Source organism: Mustela lutreola, chromosome 8, assembly GCF_030435805.1.
Source record: "Mustela lutreola isolate mMusLut2 chromosome 8, mMusLut2.pri, whole genome shotgun sequence".
Classification (NCBI taxonomy): Eukaryota; Metazoa; Chordata; class Mammalia; order Carnivora; family Mustelidae; genus Mustela; species Mustela lutreola.
The window spans coordinates 24,081,039-24,104,225 of NC_081297.1; the positions used below are offsets into that span (position 1 = coordinate 24,081,039).

The 23,187-nt window shown below is 38.9% G+C and overlaps 1 protein-coding gene across 1 annotated transcript in view; it reads left to right on the forward strand.

Moving 5' to 3' along the window:
* CUBN (cubilin) overlaps positions 1 to 23,187 on the forward strand; it is a 258,475-nt gene that overhangs the window by 188,968 nt on the left and 46,320 nt on the right. The window contains exons 50-56 of the mRNA XM_059184039.1: positions 127 to 333; positions 2,788 to 2,937; positions 4,899 to 5,020; positions 5,588 to 5,813; positions 7,699 to 7,886; positions 13,189 to 13,345; positions 15,513 to 15,662. Of these exons, the coding sequence (XP_059040022.1) occupies positions 127 to 333; positions 2,788 to 2,937; positions 4,899 to 5,020; positions 5,588 to 5,813; positions 7,699 to 7,886; positions 13,189 to 13,345; positions 15,513 to 15,662 (1,200 nt within the window). The remainder of the gene's footprint in view (positions 1 to 126; positions 334 to 2,787; positions 2,938 to 4,898; positions 5,021 to 5,587; positions 5,814 to 7,698; positions 7,887 to 13,188; positions 13,346 to 15,512; positions 15,663 to 23,187) is intronic.

The window sequence follows — 23,187 nt, forward strand, 5'->3', positions numbered from 1 at the left end:
CTAGAAAAACAAATCAAAGCAATAAAAATCTCGCTATTGCTATTTTAGTTGTTAATGCATTACCTGTATGTTCTGTTATGGTGTGAATTTCACTGTTACTTTCCCTGTTGCCTTTTGTTTTCTTAGTGTGTGGCGGGTCCCTTACACATTCCCCTAAAGGAAACTTCACTTCTCCTGGCTATAACGGAGTCAGTAATTACTCAAGAAACTTAAACTGTGAATGGACTCTCAGCAATCCAAGTCAGGGAAATTCATCCATTTACATTCACTTTGAGGATTTTTACCTGGAAAGTCACCAAGACTGTCAGTTGGATGTCCTTGAGTTCCGAGTGGGTGAGTTCAATCAAAGAACATGTTTTCTTACTTATCCGTAAGTGTTCTTATACCTGGAGACCACCAACAATGAAGGGACTCAAGTGGCTATAAAAATCTGCATAGAATTCAAAAGACGGTTGCTCAGAAAAAGCTGTATTTCTGTGTGTACCCAGCTGAGGTAACATGCCCTGTGAATGGTGAGCGAATAGAGCAGAGTTTGCAAGTAAACTCTATGTTTCATGTAATGTGAGGCTTCCTGAGGAGAGATTTAGCTTATCTGTGTTCTCTCTCTTTCTCTTTTTGAAAGATTTATTTATTTACTTGAGAGAGTGAGAGAGCACGTGGAGGGGAGGTGCAGAGGCAGGGAGAGAGAGAGAGAACCCACGGGGCTCTATTCCATGACGCTGAGATCATGACCTGAGCTCAACTCAAGAGTCAGATGCTTACCCGACTATGCCACCCAGGCACCCCTCATCTGTGTTCTCTTGAGGAGTTCAAGTGGTCCTTTCGATGATCTTCTACTACTCAAGGCTTCTTTCCTCACAGACTGAAAATTAGCATAGTCAGACTGTATCAGTGATTTCCTGAATTTATAAGAATTTTACTTAGAAATCAAAAGCAGCTTTGCAATGTACCAGATGGAGAAGCAGGTGGAAGCTATTTGGGGAATTATCCCCCAAAGAGTCAAGTTTGTCTTTAGTTTCATGATGGAAGTAGACTGAGGTGTGTTCAGTAAGCCATAGCTCTTAAGAATTTTTTTAAAAACCTCCCTTCATAAAAGATGAATCCATTTTAGTTCTTTCTGGGAGTTGAGTCTGGAGTCATGGGCGATTCATCAAATTTCCTCCATTATTACAGTGGCACTCTTTTCCTGGTTTGAAAAAGAGAAGTAAGGTAATGTTGCAGAGCATCTGTGCTATTTAAGGTTCACTGAGTTCCATGTCACTGCAAAACCTTATTTTAAAGGAGGCTGAAAGCAGCAGACACAGTGAGCTGGTGGCAATGTTCTAGGGTGACTATTGAAATTGATGGTGACTTTGAGAACATGGTGGACAGAATTTTCAATGAGAATTTGGCAAATTCTGTGGTCACAGATCAAGTGACTCAGCAGGAGAATTATCCGGGCCCTCCTAAGTAGGTGAATCTAAAGAAGACTTATGAAGGAAATGAAGTTGTAGTTTGAGAGTGTTCTCATATGATTCTGATAAACCCTCACCACTGCCACCAGGTTCAAAACCACTGGCTTAAAATGTCCATCGACTGATGAATGGATAAAGAAGATATAGTGTATACATCCATGCAAGATTACTCAGCCACTGAAAAGAATGAAATCTTGCCATTTGCAAAATGTGGATAAAACTGGAGTGTATTATGCTAAGTGAAATAAGTCAGTCAGAGAAAGACAAATGTCATGATTTCACTCATATGTGGAATATAAGAAACAAAACAGATGAACATGGGGGAAGGGAAGGAAAAAGAAAATAAAATAAAAACAGAGAGGGAGGCAAACCATAAGAGACTCTCAACAATAGAAAATAAACCGAGGGTTATTGGAGGGGCTAATGAGTGGGGAGATTGTCTAAATGGGTGACAGACATTAAGGAGGGCACTTGATATAAAGAGCACTGGGTATTAAATGCAACTGCTGAATCTCTAAATTCTACTCCTAAAACCAGTACTACACTATATGTTAATTAACTTGAATTTCAATAAAAAGAAAACAAAATACTGGCTTATTGAATTAAGCAGAGCAGTTGTATATCCAATTTCAGTCAGTAAAATGCAATCTTCTCCGTATTCCCGCATTTCAGAGAGAGTTAAAGTACTATATTTTGTTAACTTATAAAATCAATGATATTAGTCTGACAGAATAAATAAAGAGCAGGTTAATTGTGAGCTCTGTAGGTGTTCTGTAAAGGTTAATCAAATTACTGTGAAAAGTAATCTTCATAAAAATACTCAGCTCCAAATCTGATAGTTCTTAGCATAAGTACTGAATATCCTATTCATTACAGTTGATTAAATGCTGTAAAGAAATCATTAAAATTTTAGATAACTATCACTTTTATCTTGTTGATACATTTTGTCACTGTTGGCATTACATTTTTTACTCCCTAAAAAAGGCACATCCAATTTTTTTTAAAATTAATCATATCTCTGTTTAGGTATGCCAAAATAATTATGAAAACACAAATTGGAACAAAATGGCCCCACAATAGAGAAAGATGCCTATACTAAAAAAAGTGGGGGGTTTTTGTTTGTTTTTTGTTTTTACCCTGTTGGAGGGACTCTTTCTTTTGCCGTTGATAAAGACAAAAAGGAACTTTGTGAAACATCTGCTACTAAATCAGAATTCCAATGTGCATTAATATTACCTTGAAATGTTCTTTATGATTTGTTCCTACTAAATCCATTGAATATATTTCTCAAAAGCTATATAAGTAATGGCATTTGGTGTGCTATTTGTTTCAGGTAATGCTGATGGGCCTCTGATGTGGAGACTTTGTGGACCTTCAAAACCTACAGTGCCCCTGGTTACACCTTATTCTCAGGTATGGATACACTTTGTCACCAATGAACGCGTAGAACATGTTGGATTCCATGCGGAGTATTCTTTTACAGGTAAGACTTGTGATTAAACTCTAAACTCTGGCAATATAATAGATAATAATCTTTTCCATAAAGATTTCACATGTGTTGTGTTAGATTCACTTCTAGGTAGCTATAAGTTTTGTTGCTGATGTCAAGGAGATGTTCTAAATTACATCTTCTAATTGGTTGTTGCCGAAATCCAAGAATTCTAAAATTTTCATACATTGATCTCTAACCCAGAGATTTTGCTATACTCTTAATTAGTTTTGTCATTTTGTCTGTAGATTATCTTTGGTTTTTCTATATAAACAATCATATCTTCTGCAAATGATAATATTTTTGTTCTCTCAACCTCAAAATTTTCTTTTTCTTGTCTTATTTCAGTGCCTAGGTCACCTTCATGTCAAATGGAAGGGATGACCTTCATGTGACCCTGTGACCCTTCAATGTTTTTTTTTAATTTTTAATTTTATTTCTTTTCAGTGTAACAGTATTCATTGTTTTTGTACCACACCCTGTGCTCCATGCAATCCGTGCCCTCTATAATACCCACCACCTGGTTCCCCCAACCTCCCACCTGACCCTTAAATAGATTGATTTCTCTTAGGGTTTTCATTAAATACTTCTTATCAGATTAAAGAAAGTCCCTTCAATTGTTAGTGTACAGGGTTTTTTTTTTATTCTGAATGGTTGTAAGATTTTATCAAATGATTTCTCTCCATATATTGCAATGATTCTGTTCTCTTCCTTTAATATATTAATATGATAAACTGTATACTGAAAGACTTTTCTCTCATTAAGCCATCTTTTAATTTCCAAGATAAACCCTACTTGGCTATGATGTGTGTTTTGAACATATTACTAGATATTATTTGCTAATGTTTCATTTTGGATTTGCATCTGTGACATTTCAGTTTGTATCTGAAAATTCATTTTCAGACAGCACTGCTCTTTGCTGCTTCTCTGGACCATCAGAATTTTTCTAGTCCCTCTCACTAATATGGCAGTTCTTTTACACCCCCAATATTATGTAGAAGTCTCAACTCCAGCCCTTCCTTATGTGTGGGTCCAAGACCATATGTTCTCCCACATGGTCATCAAGACCTCAGATGCTGACCTCTGGGGCCCACATCTTGGTTCTACATCCTTTCAGACTGACATAGTCTCAGTTTGAGATTGCCCCTCAGAATTTGAGTATACTTAATTTTTTTTAGATTTTGGAAATCCTTTTTTTTTTTCTATGAAGTTTGGCTATGAATCAATATATATTTGGTTATGGTTCTAACAAACATTTCTTTGTGTTATAATCAAATGGTTGGTTGGGAGAGGGAGTAAGATTGATCAACCATCTTGCCGGTTGATTTTTCTTTATTGGATTGAAAGAAGAGAGCCAAGTTTCAGGAAGCAGTATTATTCATGTGGAAAATCAGACAATTTTACACTTCAAAGATGGATCTGTTCTTCAACTTGCTATGCTGATGTGTACTTTGATAGCTGACTACAGACACAAGTGCTTCTCATCACCTGACAAATTCTTTAGTTGTGGTTTGGACCATATTCTTCAAGCTTGTATTTATTTTTATTGGCCTGTTTTTTGTTTTGTTTTGTTTTGTTTTTTTCAAGAAAGGCAGTGTTATTTACTTCATCCTAGTCAGAGTGTCAGTTATATGCACATCTAATTATTCTCCATTTGTGGTACAGATCATCTTCCTTCTTCTTTGTCCTAAACATAATCCTGTCTTCCCTGTGTGATTCTTTTTAATTCACACTATATGAGATTCTGTTTATTTCTAATCTTCTACCCAGTTTTACTTTGCATTTAACACTTTCATCTATTTATTCATTGACTGCTTTTTTAAAATCATAAAGTATGATGCTATAAGACCTACTTCTTTTGGCTTTGCAGAGGTGTTTTTTTTTTTTTTTTTTTGGTTTGTTTGTTTTGTTTTCTTATATCTTATATCTTAAATAAGGTTAAAATCTCATTTTAGACTGTGGTGGAATACAGCTGGGTGAGAGTGGAGTGATCACAAGCCCCAACTATCCAGCCTCTTATGATAGCTTGACCCATTGTTCCTGGTTGTTGGAAGCCCCACAAGGCCATACCATCACCGTGAGTTCTGATTTTGTTCTAGAACAAAAATACCATGTCCGCTGTGGAAACAGAGTTCTTCTAATAAGCAAGCGATTAGAATAGGCTTTGAGCCTGTGATCAGCTCATTTTCTCCCCCAGAGCTCATTAGAGTACAGACATCTACAAGTATCCAGCAACTGAAGAAATCTCTTTTACAAGCATAGGAGAAGATAGATATAGATATAGATATAGATATAGATATAAATATAGATATAGATGTGGATATAGATATAGATATGAAATATTCTTATCCAGGAGAGACTTGTAATCACATTCTCGATATGAGTTGCCATCCCATTCCACTGGACTGAAGAGGTTCCTCCTACTGACTCCAGTTCCAGGAAAATTTTCTCCTCTCAAAATTTCCAGTAGAATCCCCAGTAAAGAAAAAGAGAGGAGGGCAGGGGAAAGGTAAATAAGAAACATACATATAAAATTATATAAATTAAAACAAAGTAAAAGGGTTTGTGAGGACCTTATCTAACTTTAGGTAGCTCATCTCACTTACCACTCAGGGTACCTCATTGTCTCTTTTCTCTCCTGCAGCTAACATTTAGTGACTTTGATATTGAAGCCCATGCAACCTGTGTTTGGGACTCTGTCACTGTCAGGAATGGTGGTTCTCCTGGATCACCCATAATAGGACAATACTGTGGAAGTTCAAACCCCAGGACGATCCAGTCTGGTTCCAACCAGCTGATGGTGATTTTTAACTCGGACCATTCAGTGCAAAATGGTGGATTTTATGCCACATGGAACACACAGACTTTAGGTAAAAGAAACATTCTGTGTACTTTTTAAATTGATGTGTTTTTTTAATTTATTGATAATTTAATAAGTATGCATTTTATATCGACTCTCTGTTAGACTCAACTCGGGCTATTTACACATGTCATCTCATGTAACAACTTCATAAGGAAGATGCGATATCATACATGTTTTCTCCATTTTACGTGGATGGAAACTGGAGAAAAACGGGTTGATAGTTTTCCCAGTCATGGAGCTAGTCATTGGTAGAGTCAGGATTTGAATAAAGATAGTGGGGCCCAGAAACTCTGATCTTCACACTTCACTATGTTGCCTACATAGGCAGAAGGGCTTGGCATAACCAGAGAATCAAAATGAAAAAATCACAAGTAGTTCAGAATATTTGGATCTTGGAGGCAGAATGCTGAGTGGTAAGCTGAAAGCAAGAAGTTAAGTGGTGCATATCATGAAGAGCCTTGTCTTCTCTATTGTCCCTTGAGAAAGGCAGAGCCATTGAAGAGTTTTGAGCAGCAAAGTGGCAAGATTTGTGACTTAGAATGAGTGCCCTGTAGGTGGCAAAGTATAATAGATTTGATTTCAAAAGGGTAATATTTTGTGCATATAAAATATAAACCTCATGGAAATTCCCAGAAAATAAAAGAAGTTGCATTGGACGGGTGCCAGGTGGCTCAGTCGGTTAAGCATCTGCCTTTGGCTCAGGTCATGATCCTAGGATCTTGGGATCAAGCCCTGCATCAGGCTCCTTGCTCAGTGGGGAGCCTGCTCCTCTCTCTCCCTATCCCCTCCCCCTGCTTGTGTGTGCATGCTCGCTCTCTCTCACAAATAAATAAAATCTAAAAAAAAAAAAAATTGCACTGCATATTATAGTCAGGATTTCTTTAAAACCTTGCAGTATCACACAGGGTAATTCTTTCTAGAAGAGTCCAAGTTTATTATGAAGGTTTTTGTGGAAGGAGTCAAGCTTTCTCTGATTAAACCACTGGTTGCTGTTGAATGGAGGGTAGTTTTAGGTGAACCATTAGTTTTCCAAGGGTTTAGAAGCAAAAGATACAGGAATACTCTTTGATTTAACTTCATTTTGTTTTGAGTTCATAGTTTTCCTTTGGTCATCTCTTAAGTACATTTTTTAAAAGATTTTATTTATTTGTCAGAGAGAGAAAGAGAGAGAGAGTCCAGGTAGAGGGAATGGCAGGCAGAGGGAGAAGCAGACTTCCCTCTGATCAGGGAACCATCTGTGGGACTCAGTCCCAGGACCTGGGGATCATGACCTGAGCCGAAGGCAGATGCTGAACCAACTGAGCCACCCAGGTGTCCTTCTTAAGTACATATTTTAATGTATAAAATAATTTGATATTTTCTTCCTTTCAATTTATGCCTTATTTTAATCCATCAGAGTTTCAATATGAATGAATCAGATTGTATAATGGAAGAATTTTCCCTTCCTCAAAATCATTTTCTCTAGTCCTGTATGTTAGAGTAAAATTACCAATGAGTGTAGACTTATATTTTCTTGTATTCACGGTAAAATAAAATACAGAACTTGGGATTGCTGGTTCACAAATACTATATAGCTTCAAGGGGAGTTAAAAAATATTGTCACTGTTTGAAAACAGAATAGGTCTGTCCTCTTTATGGCATGAATTAGTGTCCTCAGGTGAGTTCAGCATAAATGCAACAAAACATAAATAGCCAAAGCTTCCTCTGGATTCAGTTCACCTCACATTTTTTCAGAGTTCTTGTCGTATCCTGCCCCGGAGGCCAGTGACTCCTGTGTAAGGAAAGAGAACCTGAAATCTCACATTTCGAAACTTGTCTCCTTTGGAAATCTTGGGCTACGAAAGTAGTTATTTTCCTCTCAAATTAATGACTTTTCCATGGCAACTTCTCAGGTTGTGGGGGAATACTTCATTCAGATAATGGTACAATCAGATCCCCTCACTGGCCTCAGAATTTTCCTGAGAACAGCAGATGCTCCTGGACCGTCATTACTCACGAAAGCCAACAGTTGGAGATCAGCTTTGACAACAACTTCCTAATCCCCAGCGGTGATGGACAATGTCAGACCAGCTTCGTGAAGGTGAGCGTGCTTGTTCCTTTAATTGGAGCCGAGCTGGTTTTGTGAACATAAACATTTAGACCAGAAATGACTCATTGCTTCTCCAAGTAAGTAAAGGGCAATTTTCTTGCTCGGATTTCTTGAATAAAAATGTGAGAAATCTCAACTATTAGGAGTTAAAACTTGAACCACAACACACATACTGCCCTGTGACTTTTCATTTGCTGGTATGTAGGCAAAGTAACCTAATTAAGGAGATTGTTTTCTGGCCTTATTAAATTGTCATGCATACTTAGGGTTCTTCCTTTCTGTGGAAACTGAAGAGGGAGGGCCAGATTTTTTTGTTGTATCCTTCCTTCCTTTCTTTCTTTCTTTTTCTTTCTTTTTTTTTTTTTTTTTTTCTTTCTTTTCTAGTAGGTCCTCAAGGACAAAAGAAACGTAAGGCCCCGTTACCGGCAACATTTAAAGTATGCTATGAAAATTACAGAAGGCTAGAGAGGTGATTAGTGCCAGCTTCCACAGAAGGCCTCAAAAGCTCACAAGCTGAAAAGAACATTTTACTCGTGTAAAATTATGGCAGTGGGGCAGTCAGTAAGGCTCTGTTTCTCTAAAATGGCAAATACCGCTTATGGGACACCGACCTCACTTCTCTGACTTCTGATTGTGATGGCTGTATGATAAATTCATTCTGACTCTGCTATTTGGATCTCATATGTAATATATCTCCAAGAGACCTTTCCACCTTTAAGTGGAAAAGACATTGGCCTTAAGTTCACATTAGCCTGGACTCCATCCATATCTCTTGCACTTACCACCTGCATTTTCCTCTGTGAGCTAATTAAACATTTGGACTTAACTTCTTCCCCATAAAACAAAGAGAACAATTTGTCCATTAGTAGGACTGTTTTAAGCATTAGAGGTAATATGATATAATAGCACAAATAGTGCTCAGTACTTGGAATATAAAACCATCTAATGAATAGTAGCGGCATTTTACCGTTGATATTATTATTGTATATCATCTTTCAGATTATGTTTTATATCTAATGGATCCATGCTTACTAGTTGAATAAAAATCCCATACTTTTATAAACTATGTGTCTAATGGAACACATCTAATACAACTCTTCCTAATGGCTTTTTTCATGAAGCAAATGAACTTTCTCACGGACTCTCTCTCATAGACTGAGTAAACTTCAAATGTATAGATGTATGTAAAGCCTTGCAAGTTCATCAGTTGTACAAACGGAATTTGAAAAGTTATTTAGGCCCATTTCTCCTATTGATCGAGTAGGAATACCTCTAACATCTGGCCAAGCCAACACAACTGGCAGGTGATGTCCATTTGGAGCCCTGCTCAAACTAAATGGCCTAGGAAGCCCTCTTCCCCTGCCAGGCCTGAGCCTTCTGATTCTGCCAGGAGACACTGCAGAGGGCAGAACAGCAAGAGAGTCCAACTCCAGCAAGCAACCCTCAAGCTCACACCTTGTACAAAACTTAACTCAAAATAGACCACACCCTAAAATGTAAGGTATGCACTTTTAGGGGAAAATAAATAGCCCAAAATTGTTAAAACCTAGAGATAGATGAATATTTCTCAGACTAAACATCTAAAGAATGATCCATAAAAAGAAAAATTGATAAATCTTACTTCATTAAAATTAAAAATCTTTTAATCTGTGAAAGCCTATGTGAAGAGGATGGAAAGACAAGCCACCAACCGGGAGAAAAGATGTACAAAGCACCTATCTGACAATAGGCTACGATCTAGAATACATACAGCATAGTCAAAACCAACAGTAAAAATACAAAGACTCCAACTGTAATATGGGGAAAAGATTTGAACAGATATTTCACCAAAGAGGATATATAGCATGGTAAATAGACAATGAAAGGACATTCAATATCACTAGCCACTAGGAAAACTGAGAATTTAAAAAAAAAAAAAAAAAAAACCACAATCAGAGATCACTATACACCTATCATAAGACCAAATCCTGGCAGGGCTGTGCAGAAGCTGTATCACTTACTCATTGCTAGTGGGAATGGGTACAGCCACTCTGAAAATGGTTCAGCAGTTTCTTATAAAACTAAATATGCACTTGCCATAAGATCTAGCAATTGCCCTCTTAGACACTTATCCCAGAGTAAAGAAAATTACGTTGTCATAAAAACCCATATACAAATGTTGATAGCAGCTTTATTTGTTGGTAGCCCAAAACTGAATTCAGTGCACATGTCCTTGAATAGGTGAATGGTTAAACTAACTAGCACATACCTACCAGGGAATGCAAGTCCTCAGTAAAATCAAACCAACCCTTGGGGCGCCTGGGTGGCTGAGTGGGTTAAGCCGCTGCCTTCGGCTCAGGTCATGATCTCAGGGTCCTGGGATCGAGTCCCACGTCGGGCTTCCCTCTCTCTCTCTGCCTGCCTCTCTGTCTACTTGTGATCTCTCTCTGTCAAATAAATAAATCTTAAAAAAAAAAAAAATTAAACCAACCCTTGACAGAACAATCATTTGGATAAATCACCAGGGAATCACACAGAATGAAAACAACTGATACCCAAAGGTTACATAGTCTCTTGTTCCATTTACGTAACATTTTTGAAATCACAATAGTTAGAAATGGAGGACAGCCATAGTTTACAAAGATGGGGGTATGGGAATGAATTGAGTATTATTATAAAAAGGGCAACTCTAGGGACCCTTATGGTGTTGGGACTCTTCCTTGTTTTGAACCTGGTGGTAGATAACTAAATACACACACACCCACACACACATGAGTATAAGTAAAACTGAGAAATCGAGTAAGATCAGTGGACTGCATTAGTGCCAACATCTTGGTTATGTTATCATACTATAGTTTGGCAAGATGTCAGTGTTGGGGGACACTGGGGAATGTGTACAAGGGATTTCTCTAGATGATACCTTACAACTGCCTGTGAATCTGTAGGTATCTTAATAAGCAATTTTTTTAAATTGAATGATAAAACATCATGTACAGCCAGGCTGAATTACACAAAACCTTAAGAAAAGCCAGAAAGTGTTTGACTTAATGACAACTTCTTGGCATTCTTTGGTCCAATATGGTTTTGATGAGTCCTGGGTTATAAAGGCAATGAAACGAGCTCTTGAGTGACAAGGCAGCAGGAAATATTGACTAACTCTTCACCATTATTATCATTACAACACTTATATTCCTGGGCCAAAAGGTAGGATGTCAGATCCATAATTAATGACTTCAGGAAGTTCTTGAAATTCTTAATTAAAGCACTTGAGATTCTTCACTAAAAGTTCTAGCTGTCACTTCGTCTTTCCAGTAACGTTGTATGCAGACATCTATCTCTCAGTAAGGCGAATGTATAATTTTTAAAAATCTGAATAGAAAATTTCTGTAAAGTACTTTCCTGGATAGTTAAGACGATGGAGGAGGGGAGGGACGAGTTAAAGGAGATATTACTGAAATTTGGAAGTATGTGTTTCTTTCCTAAGACCTTTTTGATTTTAGCTATTTGACTGAATATCTGTGCCTTTGTTCTTAGTAGCTCCCGTGACAGAGCCCTCCTATATCTAATAAATGACAAACATCATTCGACTTCAGTAATATAACTAACAGCTGGATGCCCAGTGTTTGAAAATCACTGGATATGACAGGGCTTGAAAGACTGAGAAATAGTAAATCAGCACTATCTAGGAATCAGTGCCGATTCACACCTTTTCTTCTAGACTGATCTGCCCACAGAAATGTTTTTAATGGCTTGTTATTTTATGGCTTTCTTTGAGGAATATTCTTAAAAGTGATGTGGTCCAATGAGTAATTTCACAGAATTGGATGTGAAGAAAATGTTGAATAGGCAAGTCAGACTAGTCCAAACCCATTTTATCTTCTTAGGCTAGTTAAGAAGTCGGGGGTGAGGATGGGGCTCATTCTGTGCATCAAAGGATGTTTAGAGTTTCCCTGGCCCCTACCCACTCCGTGCCACCCCGCTCACCAAATATTGCCATCAAAAATGCCTCCAGACACTACCAAATATCCCTTAGGGAAGGCACGATTGCTCCTTGTAGAGAGTCACTCAACTGCCTGGGTCTTCCCTGGTGAAATGTGTTGAGTGGTCTCTTTGCCCCAGGCATGTGTATGTCTTCCCCTTCCTACCTGTATTTTCCTCGAGTGACTCCACACCGTAGATGCCATGCTCTCATGCCTGAACGACTGCAAAATTCTCCTGGCTGAGCTCCCAGCGGCCTCCCATTTCTTCCTATTGTCCCCACTGCACTGATTTCCAAAACCAAGTATCCCAGAGCCCGAAGTTTTCCGGTGGCCCCTCGCCATTTCAGGACGGTTCTCAGATCCCTCAAATGCCCTGAGGCTCCAGGCTGGCAGGGACTCTGCAACCTCCCTGGCAACAGACTCGGTTCCCAGTCCATCCTTTGCAGTAGCCCCACCCCTTCCTGCCACAGGGGCTTCCTCAGGCAGCCATCCCTGCCCAGACCGGGGAAAAGCCCCCTGTTATGTTCTCTCCATAGATAGCTCAGATACTGCTCCTTTCCTAGTTGGAACTCTGCATTTAAATTTGTGATTTTATGAGTAACATTTTCCCCTGAGGATCAGCTTGATGTGGAATTCCGATGCCCACAGTTCATTCCTTAGCAGCTACTTTTCAAATGGGTATATGAGCTAATTCTTTTAGAGCGGCCGGACCAATTAAATGACAGCCTGGGAGCTGCCAACCCAGTTTTCAGTAAATAGCACACCGTGGCTGAATCTCATCCTTTCTTCAAAATGAACACTGCCAGGAAGTCTTCTGCGATTTATTCCAATTCATGCTAAGTACATGTCTACTGGGAATTCATGTCCATTTTCCTCATGCTCTGCAAATACTTTGACTTCCATGGGTTTCTTCTTGGTAAATGTTATCCACTGGCGACCCACTGTGTGCCATCCCCCCCGAACGAAGTGTGAGCCTCACAAGGAGCCCACTTCGCTGCTCAGCCTCCCTTGATGCCTCCTAATCTAAGTTAGCCAGAGCGGGCCAAGGAGAAAGTAGGAGGAAAATGAGTGGTGGTTGATTTCTCTTAGCAGTCACTGCCTAGCTATACAAAAATGGCACAGTCTCCTTGGAAGAGTCGGGAATGGGAGATGCTGTTAAAAAGCAGCTTAAAAACACTATTCTCAAAAGAAAATATTACAGATTTGCGTGCGTTTTATTTGCTATTGTGTTTAGGTCTATATACGTCCGAGTTCCATTACTTTTCAGCCTAAGCACGTTTAAGTGTGGGCAGGGGAACACCTCAAGCATTAAGTCATGTTTGTGGCTCTGCTAGGTGTGGGCGGGGACTGAGGAAGTCGACGACGCCTTGTTAGCCACCAGCTGTGGGAGCAGGGCTCCCGCGTCCATCCTCACGCCAAGAAATGCGTTTACGGCTGTGTTCCAGTCTCAGGAAACCCCAGCTCAGGGCTTCTCTGCATCCTTTGTGAGCCGTAAGTAGCCCCCCAAACCACAGTGGGAGGTCCTTGAGAGGGTGGGGCTGCCACAGGATGGCTTGCGGGGTGGGGGTGGGGGAGCTGTGCCAGGGTTGGTTGGAACTGGGGGCCCTAGGGGGAGAGCGTGGGCCAAGCACCTGATCCCCAGAGTACACCCTTCCTTCAAAAAGCAGTGAGAGTGGAACTGAATTCAATGACAGGCCAGTTGAGAGATGACACAGAAGGCCCGAGTGCTCCTGGTGGACATCTAAAACTGAGCCTAAAACCCAGAGTGGGCAGGAAGTAGACAGAAGCCCATGAGGCTGGTAATTAGTAGGTAATCAGAGTGGCGGGTGAGCAGCACCTTGACCTTCCCATAGAAATCAGAGCCCACTGATTCATTGTCAGGCCTCACTAGACTCCCCTGAAACTCACCCGGTTTCCATGGGTGAGGACTTCCATGTGTTTGCACTCATCCAGATAACTCTGCAAGGGAGTCGACTTTGGGAGCCACTTTCTCCAGGATTTTCTCTTCCTTCTCCAATTACTGCTCACAGACTAGATTTGTGGGGAATGGATTGGCTTTCAGGTCTGAGAAGCAATGATGCGTGCCTGTTGGCTGAGTTCAGTCAAGTAGCCACTCATTTGCAAACCGCTGCTTATGAAAAAGTCTAATGAAAGGAATTAGAGAGAGTGATGCGGTGAATAGGTGTTTCAGACTTGAATGAAGGACGGGGTAGCGGAAAGGGAAGAAGGAAAGGCCAGCCCAGGCCTAATGCCAGGTCCGCCCTCGCTGGGTTCCTGTGCATGTATATGTTTTCATAATTGTGTGTTCTGATATCAGTTTAGAAGGATATTGGTATTTTCCTCTGTGATAGGTCAGAGAGCGATATGGATTAACTAGTTAGTGGTTATATGAAAACAAATGTTATTTTAGTGGTAATGATGTGAAATGTTGGGGCTTGGGAACTAACAGTCAAGAGAGAATTCTTGAGATGTCTTCGGTGGGCAAAAGGTATTTTATTAAAGCACCGGGACAGGACCCATGGGCAGAAGGAGCTGCATGGAGGCTGTAAGGTAAGGGGTGACTGTTATGTAATTTCAAGTTGGCAGGGAGTTAGGGATAGCAGAGATCTCTAAGGAATTTGGAAACAAGGTTTCCAGGACCTTAAGGAGTCATTTATTACTGTCTGGTGTAAAACCTTAGTCATGAAACCCTTCAGCTGTCTATCAGTGGGCCATATGTTTGGAGAGTGATTGCTAACATATATCTTGGGGATAGGGAGAGATAAAGGGATGTTTCCAAATGGATTTTCATATATTAAAGAAGACTTACAGGATCCGAGAGGGCCAGCTAATGTCAAGCTAAAGTGTTTTTTTTTGCCTCTAGCAAAGTATTAACATTGAGGCAGCTGAGTTCCTGGAGGAAGGTCACTCTGTCTCAAGTACTTGTCAGTGGGCTGCAAGTTGGAAGGAAGTTTCATTTTTTCCTACATTTCTTTTGCCTTTGTTCTCCACATCAGTAAGAGGATGATTCTCTATTCCTGACACCAGGGAATCATTCATGTGAGAACTTGATAAGAACGGACATGGTAAATTCAACATTTTTAAAAATAGTTTGGTTTTGGGGGGCCAGATTATAATACTAATGAGAATACATAGCTTCCTAATATTATTATAAGATACTTTAAAGTTATTAAGTGGCAGGCATCTGGGTGGCTCAAAGTCAGTATAACATGTGTCTCTTGATCTTAGGGTCATGAGTTCAGGCCCCACATTGGGCATGGAGCCTAGAAAAAAACAAAAACAAAAACCCATTAAGTGGTACTCACCAGAAACAAACCACTTCATCTGTTTTATCTCTTTATCTACATGAACCATATTCAGTCTTTGCTCAGTTTTCCTTTCCATATTATCTTCAAAATAAGTGGCAATGATTTTGTGGTAAAGTTGCTACTACTTAGCCCAAAACTCTGCAATATATTCTAAAACATAAAGAATGTTCTCATTTTGTCTGTATGTTTATTTTAAAATCAGAGCTCCATCCTCTTAGTTACTCTTTCTTCCCGTTGGAGTAACTCAGGGAATATGTCTCTAGAGAATTTGAGTTTTTCCCTCACTGATATGAAGAAGATACTACACGTGAGAACAATTGTTCTGATAATGCCCTTTTCTTCCCATGTAGGATGTGGAGGTAATTTCACAAACCCTTCAGGTTACATCCTTTCTCCAAACTACCCAAAGCAATATGACAACAACATGAATTGCACCTACTTCATAGAGGCTGGTCCTTTGTCCCTGGTCCTCCTGACTTTTGAGTCTTTCCATCTGGAAGGTAAGTTTATTCTTAGGTAAATTACAATTGATTTTCTCTTTTTAAGATTTATTTGTTTGTTTCAGAGAGACAGAGAGAGCAGGACCAGGAGGGGAAGAGGGAGAGGGGAGAGAGAATCTCAAACAGATTCTGCACTGAGCCCACATCCTGATGTGGGTCTCAGTCTCACGCTCCGGAGATCATGGCCCAAGCTGAAATCAGGAATGGGACACCCATGGTCTGTACAATCCAGGCGCCCCCAACAACTGATTCTTAATAAATGAATGAGTGATAAATGAGGGAGAGTTAGTGTAAAATCGCCATTTGAAGAAAATATTTAAAATGTCACAGAGTATTTTTGATGTACACTTGATTAAAATTCCATCCAATTTTTTTTTTAAGATTTTATTTATTTATTTGACAGAGATCACAAGTAGGCAGAGAGGCAGGCAGGGTGAGAGAGAGGAAGGGAAGCAGAATCCCTGCCGAGCAGAGAACCCAATGTGGGGTTCAATCCCAGGACCCTGAGACCATGACCTGAGCTGAAGGCAGAGGCTTAACCCACTGAGCCACCCAGGCGCCCCAAAAAATTCCATCCAATGTTTTAAAAACATGTATACCATTCTACATTTTCCATCCGGAAGTGAGAAAGTAACGTAAGAGCTTTAAGAACACAAGCATCATGTAAATTGCTTAAAGAAAAAAAGTCTGGAAGGTATTACATGTTAATAATTGTTTTCAATGTATTCATTTGTGCTTTGTGCATACACACACCTGCACGCATGTGTAAACACCGAACACTAACAAGAGAAACTATCTTACTCAGAGTAGGTGCTCAATAAATGTTGAAAGTATGAATAAATAAATATAATAAATGCACTCTAGTTTGATTCAATGTTATCATGGGACCCCTTTCACCTCCTTTCTGTCTTTGATCTTCAACAATCCCATAGGGATTGTGAACCCCCTAACCACAAGTGTCCCTTTGGGTTCATCCCATAGCTCCAGGAAATGGGATATTGTCAAAGGGGGTGGTAAGCCTGTTTGTTTGGGCTGGCTCTGACCGCAATAGACAACACTTGATGTTTTGTAGCTGCTAGGACACAGTTTAGAAAAAAACATCTCTTCAAGTAGATGGGTATTTTTAACCATTCAGTCATTTAATATTTTTTACAAATTAATTTTCCATTTCTAAATTATGCTTAGTTTCTAAATTTGTCAAGCTACCTCTGCATAATCAAAATTTATTTCTCTTTGGGTTGGGTCTCCCTTGCCAGTGAAAAGTTACAGTGAGCAAAATTTCCTACAGTATTCAGCATTCAGAAAATTTATGTTTCATGAAAATAGGAATGACACGTCAGTACTCACACACTGATAAATCATACAAAGCCTCTCTCACCTTTTCCTTTTTCTGTGACCTCCTTTTCCTACATCTCTACAAGATGAAATTTTGGCACATGTGTTAGCTAAAATGCCAAGTATGAATCAATGTATGTCACTATAAAAATGGAACATGAGGGGCACCTGGGTGGCTCAGTGGATTAAGCCTCTGCCTTCCGCTCGGGGCAAAATCTCAGGGTCCTGGGATCGAGCCCTGCATCGGGATCTCTGCTTTGTGGGGAGCCTGCTTCCCCCTCTCACTCTGCCTGCCTCTCTGCCTACTTGTGATCTCTCTCTCTCTCTCTCTCTGTCAAATAAATAAACAAATAAATCTTAAAAAAAAAAAATGGAACATGGAGACGTTGGTAAATACACTACATACCATAGCCACGGAAAACATTGCCAATACCAATGGTGTACGTATTATTACAAAGAAACCTATACTGACCGTAACAGTAGCTCCTGAGTTCAGCTGACCAGGTGGGATTAAGGGGCAAGCATACTCTGGTGGAACACTGAGTGTGGGGAGTGGTAGGAGAGAGCCCAATATTTTAGGATGGATCTTGCTGCCAGGTCAGCCATGTACTAGTCATGTGACTTTGTGCAAATTAATCTTTCACAATCACTTGAATTTTTAAAAATACGGAATAGTAGTTACAGTAGTTATGAAAGTCAGATCATGCTTGTAGAAGCCTATTTTGTGAACTGTCATTGATGAATGCCCACTGTTTTGTTATTTTTGCCGCCACCAGTCAAGATCTCCAGACACACCCTTACTATGTTGCCTGCAAACAGGTGCTTAGCTTTTCCAGATTGAGGTATTCCAGATTGGCTAACCCTCACTCAATTGAAGAGCTGATTTTTTAAAATATGATAACTTTCTGATAATGTCTTGTGACATTTCCAGTGTTAAAGGTACTCAGCTTGTTTAAGTGAGTAATTTCTGGCTATAGAGTAATTGGATTATGATAATTCTCAAAATAGGCAACATTAATCAGATTTATCTTATAATTAGATTCTTATCACTAATCAGACCAATGCTGATGTTCACTGAATAGTATTAACAAACTAGAGATTTATTTGCTACAGTGAAAATAACTTTCTGCCCCTTCTAAAGTGAGCCTGAGGAATTGATCTTCAGGATGTAGTAATAAGACTGAAGATTGTTCCCAAGAAAAACTCAGTTTTTCCCAGAAGCCTTGGCCTTTCTAACTGCTCTAGGCCAAAGGAACTATTTCTAAAAGACTCTAACCACATGTCTAAACATTTCTGAGCGCAGCGTGCCAACAGAGCCCATGTTGATCTCAGCAGAGATGAGGGTTCCAGATCTGTTCTTTTGGTGGGCCATTAATGCGAAAGGTAGATCTAGCAAGAAAAAGATGGGCTATCCCGGGCTGCAGAATACAATGGGAACAGAGACTTGTTCATATGTCATGTCTCCCAAATACTAACAACTTGTTAAGAAAGGTTTTACCAGTCAGGTTATCATTCTGATTATTGAAGCGCACGCTGGTGTTTTCACCATAGGAAGATTACAAAGGTTTAGAGACCTACATTCCACTAAAAAGTAAGTTGCTCAGAAATTGTATGTTATGTTATGTTATGTTATGTTGGCCTAAGTTTCTCATCATGATTATTCCAATAATAGTCATTGTATGAACTATGGACTTCTCATCTTTTCTGTATAATCACTTATGAAGTATAAAAATTCCAGTGAAATCAATTAAAAGTCATGGAAGAAATTTCCATTTGATCATTTACAAGGCAACTTTTTTTTTTTTTTTCCTGAATATCATCTCTAGATTGAAATGGCTCTTGGTAGTCTTAAAAGTGGCTTCACAATTTCTAAAATATGGTAGAGAAATGACAAATTTAAAATGTTTCTTGGGGCGCCTGGGTGGCTCAGTGGGTTAAGCCGCTGCCTTCGGCTCAGGTCATGATCTCAGGGTTCTGGGATCGGGTCCCGCATCGGGCTCTCTGCTCTGCAGGGAGTCGGGTTCCTCCTCTCTCTCTCTCTTCCTGCTTCTCTGCCTACTTGTGATCTCTCTCTGTCAAATAAATAAAATCTTTAAAATGTTTCTTGTGGTCAAAAATGAAACCCCAGAAACAGACAAAAGCTAACTACAAAGCATAAGAGAGAAATTGTCACTGTTTGTACATATTTTGAATCAGAGATTATTAAATTTTATTTTATTAATTTTATTAAAAATTATTTTCCCAAATACTGAACAGTCAAAAAGTATATTTTTGTGTTTTTATTATTCATATGCCCAAGTAGATGCCTTGAAGTTGCTGGGGAAGATTATAGACAATTTATTTTTACTCTTTACTGTATAGATAAAGCACTTAGCAGATGAGGTAGTCTATGTCAAGTGACTGCCTTCTATATCTTGATTCTTTTGTCATTAAAATTCAGTAAAAACACTGATTCACCTTGGTGACAATGAGAAGCTTAGAAATTCTTCACTAAAAAATCCTACATCTAGGCAAATTCTAAACTCAGTTTCTCTCAGATCCAGAGTAACTCTTTTTTTCCTTTTTTTCTTTTTAGCATGTTATAGTAAAAAGGAGTTTAAATTGCTTTTATAAAAGTTACTTTCTTACAGAAATGTGAAATTCACAGTCCCTATTAACTGAATTTGTCCTTTCAAGGGCCATATGACTATCTTGGTGGTTTTATCCATCGTTTCATGAATCCTCTTTCATCTAAGACTTGATTTATAATGAGATTACAGAATCTCCAGACGCTTTAATAAATATTCTCCCAATACAAGTCAGAGTTCTTAGTTTAGCTGCTGTGGATTTAATATATTTTATGTGCATTTTATTTTAATTTATTCCTTTTCAGTGTTCCAGCATTCATTGTTTATGCACCACACCCAGTGCCCTCCTTAATACCCACCGCCAGGCTCACCCAACCCCCCACCCTCCAGAACCCTCAGTTTGTTTCTCAGAGTCCACAGTCTCTCCTCTCTTAATAAGAATTGAATAGTAGAGTAGTATCTTAGCACAGACAGTGGAGAGAAACAGAAGGACAGCTGTTTTTGCTTGCTGTCCTCTAGAGATGGCCTCAGAAGCTCCGAAGAAAAATAAGTCTAGATTAACAGAGCAGCCAGATGGGAAGTCTTTTGTAATATTTGCCTGACTTTTAAAAAATTAGCTCAGAAGTTCTGCTTTACAGTTTACACCTGATATAAAGCTAAAATGGAAAAAGAAAAGAAAATTTAGCTTTAGATTTTTCCTTTTGCCCTTTTTCCCACCAAAAATTAGGTTTTGTCAGTTGTCTTAGTTCACATTTCCCCCACCATGTAATCTAAGTTGCTTTTTTTTTTTAAATGGCATTACCTAGCTACTTATCATTTCTTCTCTTTGCTTTACTTAACTATTTCTAAAGAAATCAGAATGTAGGCACAATTCACAATTTATTATTTTAGAAACCATCGGGCAGTGCTTCTTTTGAAATAGTTCCTACTGATGATTTATTAAAATTGGCCAGACCCTAGAGCAGACAGTGTAGTTATGTGGGATTCCTTGCTTGCCCGTGTAATAAGACTTTGGTCTGCACACCCTGTGGAACTTAGTTCTACGCTGGCACATGCTTCTCTGTCCCACTCGATCATTCCTCATTGAGCAATCCAGTCTCCAAGCTACTGTTTAATTGGGATTTGCCGCCCCCTAATTCCTGTATTTCTCCCTAGAGCCCTTTACTGTTTACTGCTAAGAGTTTATCTTAGCCACACTATTAAAATATTCCAACCCAAATGATCTCCCCCTATTCCTTAGTCCTCTTCCATATCTCTGCCTCTCTGTCTATGGCTCTAGAGAAAAATTGTACTCTGAACCTAAATTTCACCAGTTTACATTATTTGCTGAGTTACTCCTTCCTGGTTTCCTTTCATTTCTCTCCCAACTTCTTGGAACCGTGATGGAATTCAGAATTGAAGGTTCCTCTGTAATAAAGTCTTGAAGACTATGATAAAAATTATATTTCAGTACACTGGATAGAGCCTTACCCATTTCAAACAATAAACATCTCTTAAAAGTTTTTTAGAAGGATGGAAAATAATCATAAAAACAAATCCTGGAGGATAGCTTCATACCTCAATACCTCAGAGATGTCAAATCAAATTACTTACTGAGGATAGAATTAAGAATGTCTGGAGTTCCTTTTTCCATGACATGGGTTCTCATATGTCTAATAACTATTACTTCTCTGCCATAAATTCAACTTTAGTATTTATCTTTGTCCTTGAAGAACTTTTTCAAATCTTGACTAAATTCCTTTTTCCTCCCTGGAAGGCAATCATGCTAGTTGTCTTTAACTATATTCCACTTGAGCGTTTTGTGTATATTTTGATCACATACTCAATTGGTTCCCCCTATGATTATGGAAAAATGTTTAATATCATTATTTTCTGATGACTGTGGTCTTTGTCACCAAGTATCTTGTCATTGAAGAATTGGGGTTGATCTCTTTGCTCTAATGCAGTGATGTGAAAAATAGAGCTTGAGAAAAAGATGTATATGTGTGAATGACTTTATGCCCCTTGACACAGTTATAGCTCATTTTCTTGTATACTACCTTGCTTATGCTAAACCTTGATATGCTCTTAGACTTCAGATAATTTTAAAAATTCTGATATTATGTAATACTTGACTTTTTATGGGTAAAATTTGGAAGGACATCCTACCTTAACAAAATGACTGTTGGAAAAGATATAAGAATATCTCATCCATCAAGCAACTTGCCAAGTATCATAACTTTTTCAATTTTTTTGAGTCAGGCTGTGTGAATGAGCAGATCATTTTGATTGGTGTAATGGATACTCTCTTGCCATCTACAAAAAAAAAAGAAAGAAAAGAAAAAAGATAAAAATCCTCTCTCAACTTCCTCTGCCTCTCCCTTGCCCAACTTCCTTATTGTTGAATATGGATCTTTTATAAACACTTAATGAGTTTTGGTTGTGTTGATATTAGATATACCACTGCTATTTCATGAACTTTCTATAACTGGACTAGTTCCTTTAATATTTTGGAAACATGATCAAGTATATGACACATTTTACCTTATAGTTCACAACGCTTCCTTAATTTCCTAAGACAGTCACCACTGTGATAGTCTATGTCATTAGGTCAACAACTTAAAAACTAATGCTCTAATACTTAATGAATAGCTGTATAGCAAGCCATTTGATCAAAGTGGAACCAGGTTTTTAATCTAGCATCAGTATATTTCCTTTTGTTCTGTGATTTTCCTGTTTAATCATGATTATGATTATGGTCATCCATAGAACTATAATTTCTGGCCCAACAATTCCACCTTTAGGTATTTACTCAAAGAAATAGAAATGTATGCCCATGCTAGTATCCAGAATATAAAAGAACTCTTAAAACTCAACAATAATAATGTATAACCTAATTTTAAAATGGCAAAAGATCTGAATAGACATTTCTTCAAAGAGGATATGCAAATGGATAATAAGCACATGAAAGGCTGTTTAGCATCATTAGTCATAGGGAAATGCAGATTAAAACCATAATGAGGGGCGCCTGGGTGGCTCAGTGGGTTAAGCCTCTGCCTTCGGCTCGGGTCATGATCTCGGGGTCTTGGGATTGAGTCCCGCATCGGGCTCTCTGCTCAGCAGGGAGCCTGCTTCCCTTTCTCTCTCTCTGCCTGCCTCTCTGTCTACTTGTGATTTCTCTCTGTCAAATAAATAAATAAAATCTTAAAAAAAAAAAAAAACCATAATGAGTATCACTTCATACCCACTAAGATAGCCAAATAAAGGCAGACAGACAATAATAAGTGTTGGTGAGGATGTGGGAAATTCGAACCCTCATATGGTGCTGGTGGGGTGGTAAAGTAGTGCAGTCTCTTTGGAAAATAGTCACATAGGTCCTCAAAATGTGAAAGAGAGAGTTACCGTATGAGTCATCAATTCCACTCCTGCTTAGGTACCCAAGAGAAGTGAAGGCATATATCTACACAAAACCCTGTACGTGAACACTGTAGCATTATTCATAATAGCCAAAAGGTAGAAGCAAACCAAATGCCCATTAATTGCTAAATGGATAAACAAACTGTGGTCTATCCCTACAATGGAATACCATTCCACCTTGGAAGGAATGGGGTTCTGATGGCTGCTTCAACATGGGTGAACCTTGA